This window comes from Pseudorasbora parva, chromosome 3 (assembly GCF_024679245.1).
Source record: "Pseudorasbora parva isolate DD20220531a chromosome 3, ASM2467924v1, whole genome shotgun sequence".
Classification (NCBI taxonomy): Eukaryota; Metazoa; Chordata; class Actinopteri; order Cypriniformes; family Gobionidae; genus Pseudorasbora; species Pseudorasbora parva.
In genome coordinates, this window is record NC_090174.1 from 63,033,430 (window position 1) to 63,052,304 (window position 18,875).

At 34.9% G+C, this 18,875-nt stretch overlaps 1 protein-coding gene across 1 annotated transcript; it reads left to right on the forward strand.

Moving 5' to 3' along the window:
* The first annotated feature begins 610 nt into the window (after positions 1-610).
* Positions 611-11,576, forward strand: gng10 (guanine nucleotide binding protein (G protein), gamma 10). Its single transcript, XM_067440364.1, has 3 exons — positions 611-770; positions 2,668-2,800; positions 11,342-11,576. The coding sequence occupies exons 1-2, from the start codon at positions 690-692 to the stop codon at positions 2,791-2,793; spliced, it is 207 nt and encodes a 68-aa protein (XP_067296465.1). The 5' UTR covers positions 611-689; the 3' UTR covers positions 2,794-2,800; positions 11,342-11,576.
* Positions 11,577-18,875: the final 7,299 nt, after the last annotated feature.

The following is an 18,875-nucleotide window of genomic DNA, read 5'->3' on the forward strand; positions in this document are numbered from 1 at the left end:
AAATTATAAAAAATACATTTATTAAAGCGTGTCTATCTATCTATCTATCTATCTATCTATCTATCTATCTATCTATCTATCTATCTATCTATCTATCTATCTATCTATCTATCTATCTATCTATCTATCTATCTATCTATCTATCTATCTATCATCCATCCATCCATCCATCATCCATCCATCCATCCATCCATCCATCCGAAGAGACGTTAGTTATTTTAATTAAAATAAAGTAAATTAATTTAAAGTACAATTTTATTTATTTGTTTTTATTAATTATACATTTATAAATTATAAAAAATACATTTATTAAAGCGTGTGTGTATGTCCATCCATCTATCCATCCATCCATCCATCCATCCATCCATCCATCCATCCATCCATCCATCTATCTATCTATCTATCTATCTATCTATCTATCTATCTATCTATCTATCTATCTATCTATCTATCTATCTATCTATCTATCTATCTATCTATCTATCTATCTATCTATCTATCCATCCATCCGAAGAGACGCGTCCAGCAGCCCAATATAAGCCCCGCCCCCTCGAGGCCCCGCCCACACACACGCCCCCGCCCTCTGAGTGGAGATCAGCAGTCGCTTCACTCACGCATTAAACATCTCGGGCGCATCACACACACGTTCCTTCATCTGTCCTGATAGGACTCATAATCATAACCATAACATGTCTTCAAACTCGACCCTCACTGCCCTGAGACGGACAGTCGAGCAGCTCAGACTCGAGGCCAGCGTGGAGAGGATCAAAGTAAGTCCATCTGAAGTTTAACACTTATTCACATGTTGTGTGTGAATGTTTGAGTACTCGTTATCACACTCCTGCTCTCTAATGTGTTTGTTTGGCTAGTATTAGTATATATTTCTCTTAGAAAGTATGACAAAATATGGCCGATATACTGATATAGTCACCAATTTATATTTGCGTCCCTAAAAAAAATAATAATTGTAAAAAACAGAACATAAACTAATAGGATAATTGAAGTGTGTGTCTGTCAGTGTTGGGTGTAATTAGTTTCTGTAATTTAATTACTTTCCCCTTGAAAAAGTAAAGTAAGGGATTACTCTTATTTTTTCTGTAATTTAATTACAGTTACTTCTGAAGTATAAATATTAAATATAATTATACATAATTCAATAGTGGACTTAACATCAACATTTAAAGTCTAACTTTAAAATGCATGTTTTTATGTCTCCTTCTCACATTTGTAATACTTTGGTCAGTTAATAAGAGTCATTATGTAGTTTTATATTATTTATTTGAATGAATTAAAAGAGCCGTTTCATGTCTAACCTTGAATCGATTAAGTCGAGGTTGATATAGGATTAGAAAGTAATTAAAAAGTAATTATTTTTTGGAGAGTAATTTGTACGGTAATCTAATTACACTATTGAAGATGTAATTAGTAAGTAGTAATTAATTACTTTTTTAGAGTAACCAGCACTGGTGTGTGTTAATCATGTCACGATGATCCAGCTCTCTGAATTACAGAAGTTACACATATTTTCCACATTTCCGCAATAAAGGAAATATTTAATAAGACAGCACGAGCTGCACACATTCGCCTGGTTTATCATTCATCTCCAAAACATGAGGAAGGCATAAGCACAGCATAAGATAATAATAGAGCAACGAATCCAGTCAGAATACACTGATGCCTCCGGTAAATCAAAGTGACACACATTTTTAAATTATGACATTCAGTTATAGTTTTGACTTTTTATCTAAATTTAGATTTTTATGTCATAATTATGACATCATTTCGACCTTTTAGTCTCATAATAAGGATGTTATATGACTTTTTTTATTTCATAATTATGACTATGACATCATTTAGATTTTTTAAATCCATAATTATGACGTCACTATGACTTAGAAAAGTCATAATTATGAGATTAAAAGGTCGAAATGATGTCATAGTCATAATTTTGACATAGAGATCAAGATTGAGATGGTATGTCAGAATTATGCCTTATTTTGTCCTTGTAACTTAGTGTCATATGTTAAAATTTCCCTATCTTAATTTTAACTTTATCATAATTACATCTAATGTCATAATAAAAGTCCTCCTCCAGTTTGATCTCAGTGTGTGTGTGTGTGTGTGTGTGTGTGTGTGTGTGTGCTGCAGGTTTCTCAATTTGATCTCAGTGTGTGTGTGTGTGTGTGTGTGTGTGTGTGTGTGTGTGTGTGTGTGTGTGTGTGTGTGTGTGTGTGTGTGTGTGTGTGTGTGTGTGCTGCAGGTTTCTCAGTTTGATCTCAGTGTGTGTGTGTGCGCTGGAGGTTTCTCAATTTGATCTCTCTCTGTGTGTGTGTGTGTGTGTGAGCCTGTTTATGAGGACATTATTTATGAGACTCATAATTCAAATAGTTTTAAAAACATACTAAATTTTGTTTTTTTGAGAAATTCTGCATTTTTACTGTTTCCTGTGATGGGTAAGTTTAGGGCCAGGGGCTGTGTGTGTGTGTGTGTGTGTGTGTGTGTGTGTGTGTGTGTGTGTGTGTGATGGGTAGGTTTAGGGGCAGGGGCAGTGTATAGGGGATAGAAAATATGGTTTGTTCAGTATGAAAACCATTATGCCTATGGAGAGTCCCTGTAAACCACATGGAAATGTGTGTGTGTGTGTGTGTGTGTGTGTGTGCGCTGCAGGTTTCTCAGGCGGCGGCGGATCTTCAGCAGTTCTGCCTCCAGAACGCCAGTAAAGACGCGCTCGTGGTGGGAGTCCCGGCCGGCAGTAACCCGTTCAGAGAGCCGCGCTCATGCACACTGCTGTAGACTCAAGGTACAGACATACACACCTGAGACACACACACACACACACCTGACAGAACAGATGAGCAGTAAAGACGTCAGTTCACTCTTACAAGGATCTGTTGGTTTTATATGGAACAAAAATCAAATGAAAACAAAATGAGTTCATTGAAACTAAATCCATAAAGTGATGGAGCATAAGAAGTCTGACTCTCTGAACACATCTTATCTCAACTACACTTTTTGAAGACACGGATAAATAAAAATGTAAAATTTTCATGTTGTCGTGAGGATTTTGAAAGCTGAGGTATTCTCAAACGATGACACGTTTAGTCATGTGACATATTGTACCGATACCGGCATATTCACCGTCATAATGCAGCTCAAGATTAATCTCATCGTTTCCACTTTATCATAATTACAACTTTTTTATCATAGTCAAAATTATTACGTAAAATGTTGTGATTATCATAATTATAACTTTTTATCTCATAATTTCAACTTTTTATAATTTCGAATGTCATAAATATAACTTTTTTTCTCACAAATACAAGACTTTTTATAATTTCAACTGTATCATAATTATGACTATAATTTTGACTTTATCATAATTACGACTTTGTACGATTTGTATCTCATAATTACGACTTTTTATAATTACAACTTCATAATTAGACTTTGATCTCATCACAACTTTTTATCTCATAATTATGACTTTATTATTTCGACTTTATCGTAATTACAACTTTTTACAACTTTATCTCATAATTACAACTTTTTATAATTTAGACTTTATCATAATCACGACTTTTTACAACTTTTCTTTATATCATAATTAACACTTTTCATAATTTAGATTTTTATAAATTTATTTCTTATAATTTTGTCATCACGACTTTAGTGACTTTTTTAATCTCATAATCACGCTTTTATCTCACAGAAACAACTTTTTATAATTTAGACTTTATCATAATCACGACTTTTTACAACTTTTCTTTATATCATAATTAACACTTTTCATAATTTAGATTTTTATAAATTTATTTCTTATAATTTTGTCATCACGACTTTAGTGACTTTTTTAATCTCATAATCACGCTTTTTTGTCTCGGTTACAACTTTTTATAATTCCGACTTAATCATAATCACGACTTTTAAGACTTTTAAATCTCATAATCATGACTTTTTATCTTATAATTACGACTTAATAATTTCGACTTTATTATAATCATGACTTTTTATCTCATAATTAGGATTTAATAATTTTGACTTTATCATAATCACGACTTTTTATCTCATAATTAGGATTTAATAATTTTGACTTTATCATAATCACGGCTTTTTATCTCATAATTAGGATTTAATAATTTTGACTTTATCATAATCACGACTTTTTATCTCATAATTACGACTTTATAATTTTGACTTTATCATAATCACGACTTTTTATCTCATAATTACGATTTAATAATTTCGACTTTATCATAATCACGACTTTTTATCTCATAATTACGATTTAATAATTTCGACTTTATTATAATCATGACTTTTTATCTCATAATTAGGATTTAATAATTTCGACTTTATCATAATCACGACTTTTTATCTCATAATTAGGATTTAATAATTTCGACTTTATCATAATCACGACTTTTTATCTCATAATTAGGATTTAATAATTTCGACTTTATCATAATCACGACTTTTTATCTCATAATTAGGATTTAATAATTTTGACTTTATCATAATCACGACTTTTTATCTCATAATTACGATTTAATAATTTCGACTTTATCATAATCACGACTTTTTATCTCATAATTAGGATTTAATAATTTCGACTTTATCATAATCACGACTTTTTATCTCATAATTAGGATTTAATAATTTCGACTTTATCATAATCACGACTTTTTATCTCATAATTAGGATTTAATAATTTCGACTTTATCATAATCACGACTTTTTATCTCATAATTAGGATTTAATAATTTTGACTTTATCATAATCACGACTTTTTATCTCATAATTAGGATTTAATAATTTTGACTTTATCATAATCACGACTTTTTATCTCATAATTACGACTTTATAATTTTGACTTTATTATAATCACGACTTTTTATCTCATAATTACGACTTTATAATTTTGACTTTATCATAATCACGACTTTTTATCTCATAATTAGGATTTAATAATTTTGACTTTATCATAATCACGACTTTTTATCTCATAATTAGGATTTAATAATTTCGACTTTATCATAATCACGACTTTTTATCTCATAATTAGGATTTAATTATTTTGAATTTATCATAATCACGACTTTTTATCTCATAATTAGGATTTAATAATTTCGACTTTATCATAATCACGACTTTTTATCTCATAATTAGGATTTAATAATTTTGACTTTATCATAATCATGACTTTTTATCTCATAATTACGACTTTATAATTTTGACTTTATCATAATCACGACTTTTTATCTCATAATTAGGATTTAATAATTTTGACTTTATCATAATCACGACTTTTTATCTCATAATTAGGATTTAATAATTTCGACTTTATCATAATCACGACTTTTTATCTCATAATTAGGATTTAATAATTTCGACTTTATCATAATCACGACTTTTTATCTCATAATTACGACTTTATAATTTTGACTTTATCATAATCACGACTTTTTATCTCATAATTAGGATTTAATAATTTCGACTTTATCATAATCACGACTTTTTATCTCATAATTAGGATTTAATAATTTCGACTTTATCATAATCACGACTTTTTATCTCATAATTACGACTTTATAATTTTGACTTTATCATAATCACGACTTTTTATCTCATAATTACGATTTAATAATTTCGACTTTATCATAATCACGACTTTTTATCTCATAATTACGACTTTATAATTTTGACTTTATCATAATCACGACTTTTTATCTCATAATTACGACTTTATAATTTTGACTTTATCATAATCACGACTTTTTATCTCATAATTAGGATTTAATAATTTTGACTTTATCATAATCACGACTTTTTATCTCATAATTACGACTTTATAATTTTGACTTTATCATAATCACGACTTTTTATCTCATAATTAGGATTTAATAATTTTGACTTTATCATAATCACGACTTTTTATCTCATAATTACGACTTTATAATTTTGACTTTATCATAATCACGACTTTTTATCTCATAATTACGACTTTATAATTTTGACTTTATCATAATCACGACTTTTTATCTCATAATTAGGATTTAATAATTTCGACTTTATCATAATCACGACTTTTTATCTCATAATTAGGATTTAATAATTTCGACTTTATCATAATCACGACTTTTTATCTCATAATAAGGATTTAATAATTTTGACTTTATCATAATCACGACTTTTTATCTCATAATTAGGATTTAATAATTTTGACTTTATCATAATCACGACTTTTTATCTCATAATTAGGATTTAATAATTTCGACTTTATCATAATCACGACTTTTTATCTCATAATTAGGATTTAATAATTTTGACTTTATCATAATCACGACTTTTTATCTCATAATTACGACTTTATAATTTTGACTTTATTATAATCACGACTTTTTATCTCATAATTACGACTTTATAATTTTGACTTTATCATAATCACGACTTTTTATCTCATAATTAGGATTTAATAATTTTGACTTTATCATAATCACGACTTTTTATCTCATAATTAGGATTTAATAATTTCGACTTTATCATAATCACGACTTTTTATCTCATAATTAGGATTTAATTATTTTGAATTTATCATAATCACGACTTTTTATCTCATAATTAGGATTTAATAATTTCGACTTTATCATAATCACGACTTTTTATCTCATAATTAGGATTTAATAATTTTGACTTTATCATAATCATGACTTTTTATCTCATAATTACGACTTTATAATTTTGACTTTATCATAATCACGACTTTTTATCTCATAATTAGGATTTAATAATTTTGACTTTATCATAATCACGACTTTTTATCTCATAATTAGGATTTAATAATTTCGACTTTATCATAATCACGACTTTTTATCTCATAATTAGGATTTAATAATTTCGACTTTATCATAATCACGACTTTTTATCTCATAATTACGACTTTATAATTTTGACTTTATCATAATTAGCCTACGACTTTTTTAATCTCATAATTAGAACTTTTAATAATTTCGACTGTCATAATCACGACTTTTTATCTCATAATTAGGATTTAATAATTTCGACTGTCATAATCACGACTTTTTATCTCATAATTAGGATTTAATAATTTCGACTTTATCATAATCACGACTTTTTATCTCATAATTACGACTTTATAATTTTGACTTTATCATAATCACGTCTTTTTATCTCATAATTACGATTTAATAATTTCGACTTTATCATAATCACGACTTTTTATCTCATAATTAGGATTTAATAATTTTGACTTTATCATAATCACGACTTTTTATCTCATAATTACGACTTTATAATTTTGACTTTATCATAATCACGACTTTTTATCTCATAATTACGATTTAATAATTTTGACTTTATCATAATCACGACTTTTTATCTCATAATTAGGATTTAATAATTTCGACTTTATCATAATCACGACTTTTTATCTCATAATTAGGATTTAATAATTTCGACTTTATCATAATCACGACTTTTTATCTCATAATTACGACTTTATAATTTTGACTTTATCATAATCACGACTTTTTATCTCATAATTACGATTTAATAATTTCGACTTTATCATAATCACGACTTTTTATCTCATAATTAGGATTTAATAATTTTGACTTTATCATAATCATGACTTTTTATCTCATAATTACGACTTTATAATTTTGACTTTATCATAATCACGACTTTTTATCTCATAATTACGACTTTATAATTTTGACTTTATCATAATCACGACTTTTTATCTCATAATTACGACTTTATAATTTTGACTTTATCATAATTAGCCTACGACTTTTTTAATCTCATAATTAGAACTTTTAATAATTTCGACTGTCATAATCACGACTTTTTATCTCATAATTAGGATTTAATAATTTTGACTTTATCATAATCACGACTTTTTATCTCATAATTAGGATTTAAAGCAGCACTAGGTAACTTTTCAACCTTCATAATATATTTTTTAAGACTCTTGTGATGATACATCGACTTACAATAGGTTGAATGACACGTCTGCCATTGCCTGATGGGGTCTGTATCGTTTTTAATTGTACTTTTAAACTGCGGGTTTCGGGTAGTAACCCGAGAAAAAGAAAAGAACTACAAAATTCAACTGCTTTACGGCATATACGTCACTTCCACCAACACACACACTTCCTTACATTCGGACGTGCGAGCCCAACTTTGTTCGTCGGATAATATAGTCATGTCCGAAGCAGCAGAGACAAATAAGAAAGAAAAGGTTTTGTTGGAGGAAAGCAATAAGAGGAAATGAAAAAATGATGGGATTAAAGGCAGGACGAGGATCAAAATGTGACCAGGGTTTGCTCGTTGGCGTGAGCTGAAGGAGGCGTGCCCGACCGATGCTGTCCTGCTTGTTACGGTGAGCTACCACTCAAACATTGAACTTACTGAAGTATCATATAGATTCTGTAAAATGGTAACCAATAGACTACTATAATGACGCTGGCTTGTAAACGTGAGCATCGTGATTATTTGGCGTTTAAAAAAAACAAAACCCATGAAATTATATTCATATGACATGCTGAAGCATCTGCCACTGACTGTAACGTTACCTGGGATGAAGACATTTCACACGCGACGCCAGAAGAACTCCTCTTGCAGTTTTCAGGGGAACTGTTAGTGCTGCACCGACCGCACCGACCCGCGGGACGCTTGAAGTTATTTGGCCCGCACCGCACCACTGTATATATTTTTACAACACGCCGCGCACCCGCGACCATTAAATAGACATACGGGGTCCGCGGGTTATGAGACGAACCGCGCATCACTAGTTCAGGGCTATCAGGGTTGTCATGTCAACAAATGCACGCGCGATGGCATCCCCTGTTGTAGGATGACAGCTTACGACAGTAGTTGAGGACATAATTTTTTCCAAACTGTAGGGGGACCCCGAGAGCAAAAGTAGCCAAGTGGGGCTTTAATAATTTTGACTTTATCATAATCACGACTTTTTATCTCATAATTACGACTTTATAATTTTGACTTTATCATAATCACGACTTTTTATCTCATAATTACGATTTAATAATTTCGACTTTATCATAATCACGACTTTTTTATCTCATAATTACGATTTAATAATTTCGACTTTATCATAATCACGACTTTTTATCTCATAATTAGGATTTAATAATTTTGACTTTATCATAATCACGACTTTTTATCTCATAATTACGACTTTATAATTTTGACTTTATCATAATCACGACTTTTTATCTCATAATTACGATTTAATAATTTCGACTTTATCATAATCACGACTTTTTTATCTCATAATTACGATTTAATAATTTCGACTTTATCATAATCACGACTTTTTATCTCATAATTAGGATTTAATAATTTCGACTTTATCATAATCACGACTTTTTATCTCATAATTACGACTTTATAATTTTGACTTTATCATAATCACGACTTTTTATCTCATAATTAGGATTTAATAATTTTGACTTTATCATAATCACGACTTTTTATCTCATAATTACGACTTTATAATTTTGACTTTATCATAATCACGACTTTTTATCTCATAATTACGACTTTATAATTTTGACTTTATCATAATCACGACTTTTTATCTCATAATTACGACTTTATAATTTTGACTTTATCATAGTTAGCCTACGACTTTTTTAATCTCATAATTAGAACTTTTAATAATTCCGACTGTCATAATCACGACGTTTAAGATTTTTTTAATCTCATCACAACCTCTTATCTCATATTTTTGATTTTTCATAATTTCGACTATCATAATTCCGACATGAACGCTGGTGTGTGTTCAGACAGTGTTCATCAAGCCGGATCTGGATTCATGAAGACGAAAAAATCAAGATGATAAAACACTCAGTGTTTGTCCTGCCGCTCCTCTCACTGTTTCAACATGAAGTCCAGATATATATTCTCCATAGTCACATGCAGCTGTGGGATATTATTTTTAGCCTGCATCCGGCTCTGGGTTTGGGAAGTCTGCGTTGGAAAGCCTGCTTTTACATCAACAGGAAGTTAGGTTTAGACGAGTGTAGAGGATGTCCTGAGATAGTGCACTCATGCATTTCACTTTATGCATTTTGTATGTAATATGCATTGCATTCTCGTATAATATGCATGTTTTATTGTGGCTAAAGGAGAGTATAAGTGGGCATTAGTCCCGACAGGAAGCGGTCTGTGGAGCTTCTGCTCTTGACCTCTTTCCGGAGTCTGTGGCTGATGCTAAACTTAGTTTTGCGGTGTGTGTCGTAACATGTCTGTGTGTGTTCAGTGGAGATGGACAGTAACTCAGCTCATTTACTCGAGTCCTGTACTGAAGTTCACTGTTTGAGTATCTGTGCTTTACTGGAGTATAATTTTTTGACTTTAACTTCACTCCATCTGAAAGACAAATATCGTCCTCTTTACTCCACTACATTTCTATCAAGGTCCTCGAAGTGGAAAGTCGTTTCTGTCGCAGCTTTGAAAGTCAGTGATGATTTTTTTCTTCTTTAAAAGGTGTTTGGGTTTTTGCAGAAAGCCTTTCAGGAATCACTCTTGTAGAGTCTCGTGAAGTTCAATGATTTCACAGCATTTATTAAACACTGATTTATAGTTTAGAGCAAAATGGAGGAAGACGGATGTCCAAATGCTCATTTAGTGGAGTATTCACATAAACAAAGTTGATTCTGTCTTCAGTGAAGGTGAACAGTGTGAGAATATCAGATGTGTATCAGTGTATTGGATCCGTGCATTCGGCCTTAAAGTGACAGCAGCTTTGTAACTTTTCTACAAGTATTTAAATGAGTTTAAGTTAGTCGTCTGCTAGTGTGTCAGATGGAGCGTCACTGACTGGCTTAAACCATGATGGCATAATGTGCATTTATACAACTATAATACAATAATGCGGCATTTATACAACTATAATACAATAATGCGGCGACATGAAGAAGGACATTTACTTTTGAAAACAAATACTTCTGTACTTTCACTCCAGTAAAAATCAGTTTTTACTACTTTCACTTGTAACGGAGTAATATTTGACCAGCAGTGCTGTTACTTTTACTCTAGTAATGAAGTTGTGTAGTTTGTCCAGCTCTGGGATTTACTCATCAAACTGCAAGAGCTGAATGTGGAACAGAGGAACTAGAGCCATTCACAAAACATCAGCGTTATTTACTCACACACACTCCAGAAAATCACTTATGAAATCCACAGACACGTCAGTTATTATAGCTTTGGAAAGATTGTTTTATTTTCTTTCAGGATTGATTAAATGCTAAATATATGTATTATTTTCTCACATTTGTGTGTCTTTGTTTGACAGGAGGAAGGACGCAGATCAATGCTACGCTGATGTTTTATAATACACGACCATAGAAGACTTTTGATGCCGTAAATTTAATGTATTTCTGTTATATTTTATATTACGACATGTTGTGTGCCACGGAATTATACGTGTCATATCAATGGATTTATATTTTTATTAATGTATCATTTAATTATTCCAAAATTTTTGAATCAATTTAAAAAAAATTGATTGAAGAGAAAACAAATAAATATTTTGTTTGAAAAACAAATGTATAATGTTTCATATTGTTCACTTTGCACATGATTCGATAATTAAAGGTGTATTTAGATGAAGTAAATCAGTCCTGGCGGGTCTAATTAGACTAAATTATTATTGTTACGAGCAAAACAGAAAATAACAACAAAATAAATCGTAAAAACAGAAAATCACCTCCGCAAATATTGATAAATATGAGCAAAAATGACTGGAAAATTATTTTTTGCCATTTCTCTTCGTAATCTTTTATTTTAAATATTCATAGAAATCTTTACTTGAGTTAATAAGGTAAAAGAAAACCTTCTGAAATATATCTCAATAAAGTAAATCAATAAAAAATGATTTAAATAAGTAACATTTGATTAAAAAAAATTTAATTGCATAAAAACATTAATCAAAATAAATAAAAAGGTTAAATAAAATTTGACTGATATAAATAAAATAGTAAAAATACATTTGATTAAACATAATAAATAAATATCATTTTATTTAAATAAATAAATAGAAATGTAAAAAATAAATACAAATGAGATTACTAAATAAATTAAATGATAATAATTTGTTACATAGCACTTTTTCTGGGTCCTCAAAGCGCTTTACAGCTTACATGATTAAAATAAAATTTAAATAAGTATAATTTAACACAATAGACTAAAATAAATAAATAAATTGTATTTAAATAGAGATAAATAAATAATATATTTGATTAAATAAATTAACTATTTGAAAATAAAAATAAAAATAAAAACATTTAATTAAAATTAAACAATTTAAAAAAAATATTTTGATTGAAGTAAATAAAACAAATACATTTGATAAAACTAAAAACAATTAGATTTAAATAAAGAGAAATGCACCGTAAAAATAAATCAAAATTAGATTACAATAAATGAATGCAACAGACAAAAATACATTAATTAAAATTAATAAAACTGTATTTAAATCAAACAAATAATCAATACATTTGATTTAAATAAATACATTAAAATAAATAATATTTGATCAGGATCATATTTGGGGATCAGTCGCATCGGGACGATCATATTTGGGGATCAGTCGCATCGGGACGATCATATTTGGGGATCAGTCGCATCGGGACGATCATATTTGGGGATCCGTCGCGTCTGGATGATCATATTTGGGGATCCGTCGCGTCTGGATGATCATATTTGGGGATCCGTCGCGTCTGGACGATCATATTTGGAGATCCGTCGCGTCTGGATGATCATATTTGGGGATCCGTCGCTTTGGGACGATCATATTTGGGGATCCGTCGCGTCTGGATGATCATATTTGGGGATCCGTCGCGTCTGGACGATCATATTTGGGGATCCGTCGCGTCTGGACGATCATATTTGGGGATCAGTCGCATCGGGACGATCATATTTGGGGATCAGTCGCATCGGGACGATCATATTTGGGGATCCGTCGCGTCGGGACGATCATATTTGGGGATCAGTCGCATCGGGACGATCATATTTGGGGATCAGTCGCATCGGGACGATCATATTTGATCCGTCGCGTCGGGACGATCATATTTGATCCGTCGCGTCGGGACGATCATATTTGGGGATCAGTCGCATCGGGACGATCATATTTGGGGATCCGTCGCGTCGGGACGATCATATTTGGGGATCAGTCGCTTTGGGACGATCATATTTGGGGATCCGTCTCTTCTGGACAATCATATTTGGGGATCAGTCGCGTCTGGACGATCATATTTGGGGATCAGTCGCATCTGGACGATCATATTTGGGGATCCGTCTCTTCTGGACGATCATATTTGGGGATCCGTCTCTTCTGGACGATCATATTTGGGGATCAGTCGCATCGGGACGATCATATTTGGGGATCCGTCTCTTCTGGACGATCATATTTGGGGATCCGTCTCTTCTGGACGATCATATTTGGGGATCCGTCACTTCTGGACGATCATATTTGGGGATCCGTCTCTTCTGGACGATCATATTTGGGGATCCGTCTCTTCTGGACGATCATATTTGGGGATCCGTCTCTTCTGGACGATCATATTTGGGGATCCGTCTCTTCTGGACGATCATATTTGGGGATCCGTCTCTTCTGGACGATCATATTTGGGGATCCGTCTCTTCTGGACGATCATATTTGGGGATCAGTCGCATCAGGACGATCATATTTGGGGATCCGTCGCGTCTGGACGATCATATTTGGGGATCCGTCTCTTCTGGACGATCATATTTGGGGATCAGTCGCATCTGGACGATCATATTTGGGGATCAGTCGCATCAGGACGATCATATTTGGGGATCAGTCGCGCCTGGACGATCATCCATCTCGTCTGGACGATCATATTTGGGGGTCTGTGGCGTCTGGACGATCATATTTGGGGATCCGTCGCGTCTGGACGATCATATTTGGGGATCAGTCGCGCCTGGACGATCATATTTGGGGATCAGTCGCATCAGGACGATCATATTTGGGGATCCGTCGCGTCTGGACGATCATATTTGGGGATCCGTCTCTTCTGGACGATCATATTTGGGGATCAGTCGCATCTGGACGATCATATTTGGGGATCAGTCGCATCAGGACGATCATATTTGGGGATCAGTCGCATCAGGACGATCATATTTGGGGATCCGTCGCGTCTGGACGATCATATTTGGGGATCCGTCTCTTCTGGACGATCATATTTGGGGATCAGTCGCATCAGGAAGATCATATTTGGGGATCCGTCTATTCTGGACGATCATATTTGGGGATCCGTCTCTTCTGGACGATCATATTTGGGGATCAGTCGCGTCTGGACGATCATATTTGGGGATCCGTCGCGTCTGGACGATCATATTTGGGGATCCGTCGCATCGGGACGATCATATTTGGGGATCCGTCGCGTCTGGATGATCATATTTGGGGATCCGTCGCATCGGGACGATCATATTTGGGGATCCGTCGCGTCTGGATGATCATATTTGCGGGTCTGTGGCGTCTGACAGATTAAAACTGGTGCTCTTCTAAAGGTCTTTCCCAAACCCAGCTCCGTTTTTTTCCCCCAGAAATCTTTATTTTGATCTCATCTCATATCTCTGCATTTCTATTGCTCTTTATTGCACGCTTCCCGAACAGCTTGTGGTCATATAGATGAGATCTGATCTGATGAGACGTGGGACAGATGATAAAGGTCATGATAGACTTGATGCTTTTTCTCTGGTGACCTGAATGCATGAGCTCCGGCGATAATCACGTCAATCTGGGTGGACACAAAATGACTTCTGTAACAATTATGACTGTGAGTATGACCCGTTTGCCATTTTAGTCAAAGCTATCAACTAAACCAGAGGTTTGCACAGTCACGGACAAACAGGATATAGAAGCGAAGTGTCATGTTTCTCTGCCCAGTGTGATCATTTGCACATATTCTTGCATAATTGTGGCTCGGAGCATATGGAGATGATTCCACGTCATCTGAGATCAATAAACTGTGGTGCTTTTGTTCTTTCCAACCTTTATGTATTTGAATATATTCCACCTTCTCAGGTACACAATGCAAATCTCTGTGGTTGTGTTGTGACACACACACACACACACACACACACATGTTGGTCTATGTGGTTTACAGGGACTCTACATAGGCGTAATGGTTTTTATACTGTACAGACCATATTTTCTATCCATCACACACACACACACACACACACACACACACACACTGCCCCTGCCCCTAAACTTACCCATCATACACACACACACACGCACACACAAAAACACTGCCCTGCCCCTAAACCTACCCATCATACACACACACACACACACACACTGCCCCTAAACCTACCCATCACACACAAACGCACACTGCCCCTAAACCTACCCATCATACACACACGCACACTGCCCCTAAACCTACCCATCATACACACACACACACACACACACACACACACTGCCCCTAAACCTACCCATCATACACACACACACACACACTGCCCCTAAACCTACCCATCATACACACACACACACACTGCCCCTAAACCTACCCATCATACACACACACACACACTGCCCCTAAACCTACCCATCATACACACACACACACACTGCCCCTAAACCTACCCATCATACACACACACACACACTGCCCCTAAACCTACCCATCATACACACACACACACACTGCCCCTAAACCTACCCATCATACACACACACACACACTGCCCCTAAACCTACCCATCATACACACACACACACACTGCCCCTAAACCTACCCATCATACACACACACACACACTGCCCCTAAACCTACCCATCATACACAAAGGCACACTGCCCCTAAACCTACCCATCATACATACACACACACACACACTGCCCCTAAACCTACCCATCACACACACACACACACACTGCCCCTAAACCTACCCATCACACACACACACACACACTGCCCCTAAACCTACCCATCATACATACACACACACACTGCCCCTAAACCTACCCATCATACACACAAACGCACACTGCCCCTAAACCTACCCATCATACACACACACACACACACTGCCCCTAAACCTACCCATCACACACACACACTGCCCCTAAACCTACCCATCACACACACACACTGCCCCTAAACCTACCCATCACACACACACACACACACACACACACACACACTGCCCCTAAACCTACCCATCACACACACGCATACACACTGCCCCTAAACCTACCCATCACACACACACACACACACACACACTGCCCCTAAACCTACCCATCATACACAAACGCACACTGCCCTTAAACCTACCCATCACATACACACACCCATCATACACACACACACACACACACACACACACACACACACACTGCCCCTAAACCTACCCATCACACACACGCACACACACTGCCCCTAAACCTACCCATCACATACACACACACACACACACTGCCCCTAAACCTACCCAACACACACACACACACACACACACACACACATACACACACTGCCCTTAAACCTACCCATCACACACACGCACACACACTGCCCCTAAACCTACCCATCACACACACACACATACACACACTGCCCCTAAACCTACCCATCACACACACACATACACACACTGCCCTTAAACCTACCCATCACACACACGCACACACACTGCCCTTAAACCTACCCATCACACACACACACACGCACACACACTGCCCCTAAACCTACCCATCACACACACACACACACTGCCCCTAAACCTACCCATCACACACACACACACACACACACACACACACACACACACACACACACACACACACACACACAGCCCCTAAACCTACCCATCACACACACACACACATACACACACTGCCCCTAAACCTACCCATCACACACACACACACACACACACAGCCCCTAAACCTACCCATCACACACACACACACATACACACACTGCCCTTAAACCTACCCATCACACACACGCACACACACTGCCCTTAAACCTACCCATCACACACACACACACACACACACACACACACACACACACACACACTGCCCCTAAACCTACCCATCAGACACACGCACACACACTGCCCCTAAACCTACCCATCACATACACACACACACACACTGCCCTTAAACCTACCCATCACACACACACACACATACACACACTGCCCCTAAACCTACCCATCACACACACACACACACACACACACACATACACAGCCCCTAAACCTACCCATCACACACACACACACACACACACACTGCCCCTAAACCTACCCATCACACACACACATACACACACTGCCCTTAAACCTACCCATCACACACACGCACACACACTGCCCCTAAACCTACCCATCACACACACACACACACACACACACACACACATACACACACTGCCCCTAAACCTACCCATCACACACACACACACACATACACACACTGCCCCTAAACCTACCCATCACACACACACACACACACACACACACTGCCCCTAAACCTACCCATCACACACACACACACACACTGTCCCTAAACCTACCCATCACACACACATACACACACTGCCCCTAAACTTACCCATCACAGGAAACATTCTGCATTTTTACTTTCTAAAAACATAATTTTGTATGTTTTTAGAGCTATATGAAATATGAGGACATTTGAAATGTCCTCATAAACCACATTTATGTTGTAATACCAGTGCAATACACATATGGTATACAAATGTGTGTCCTCATAAACCGCACACACACACACACACACACACACACACACACACACACACACACACACACACACACACACACACACACACACACACACACACACCAAGGGTCCTTTTATTAACAATCCATAAACACAATCTGCATTTCATGAACATGTATTTATAGATTAGTCTTTGCTATCACTTCCTCCACTTGAGCACGCTTTAAAAATATATTGTTTAAATATGTATTTCCTCAGAGGATATTACAGACGGTCAGATATATCTTCATTATAACAACATCACGCAAACTGGCACGGCCACAGAAATATATCCTATAATGTCTCACACATGACCGTTCTTCTGCCAGCTGTCCCTTATTTTGGTCTTTTTATAGATATTAGCCACAGTATTTTAGTGTGTATTCTGTGCATATAGTGTGTGTGACTGCTGTGTGTATGAATAAAGTATAGATGGAGATATATCTGGAATATAATAATACGGCTTACTGAAAATACTGCCTATTTTTATAAAAAAGTAGCAGTTTGCTCAGTGATTTTATTAACGGTAACACTTTGAAATAAGATTTTGTTTGCATAATGATTATATATATATTGTTTAATTTATTTTATTTTATTTTTCGGTTTTATTTATTTATTGTTGTTCATTGTTTTGTTTTGTTTTTAAATTCTGTAGCACTTTGAGATTTTGTTTAATATAAAGTGCATTATAAATAAAATTTATTATTATTATATATATATATATATATATATATATATATATATATATATATATATATATATATATATTACAATATCATATAAATTGTATATATATACACACATATATAATAATAATTTGGGTTATTTGGGTTTATTATCCTAATATATATACATTTTTAATATATGATACACATTATTAAATGATTGTGGTATATATTTAAGTTTACTATCCCAATAAAAAAATGTATATATCTATATAGATCAGTGGAAAGGACGGCTCTTTATCTCCCCCTGCTGGAGGATCTGCTGCACTACCTCCGTGTTTTGTGCGCCTGCGCAGTAAGTCATCATGAGTTCTAGTGGGCGGGGTTTG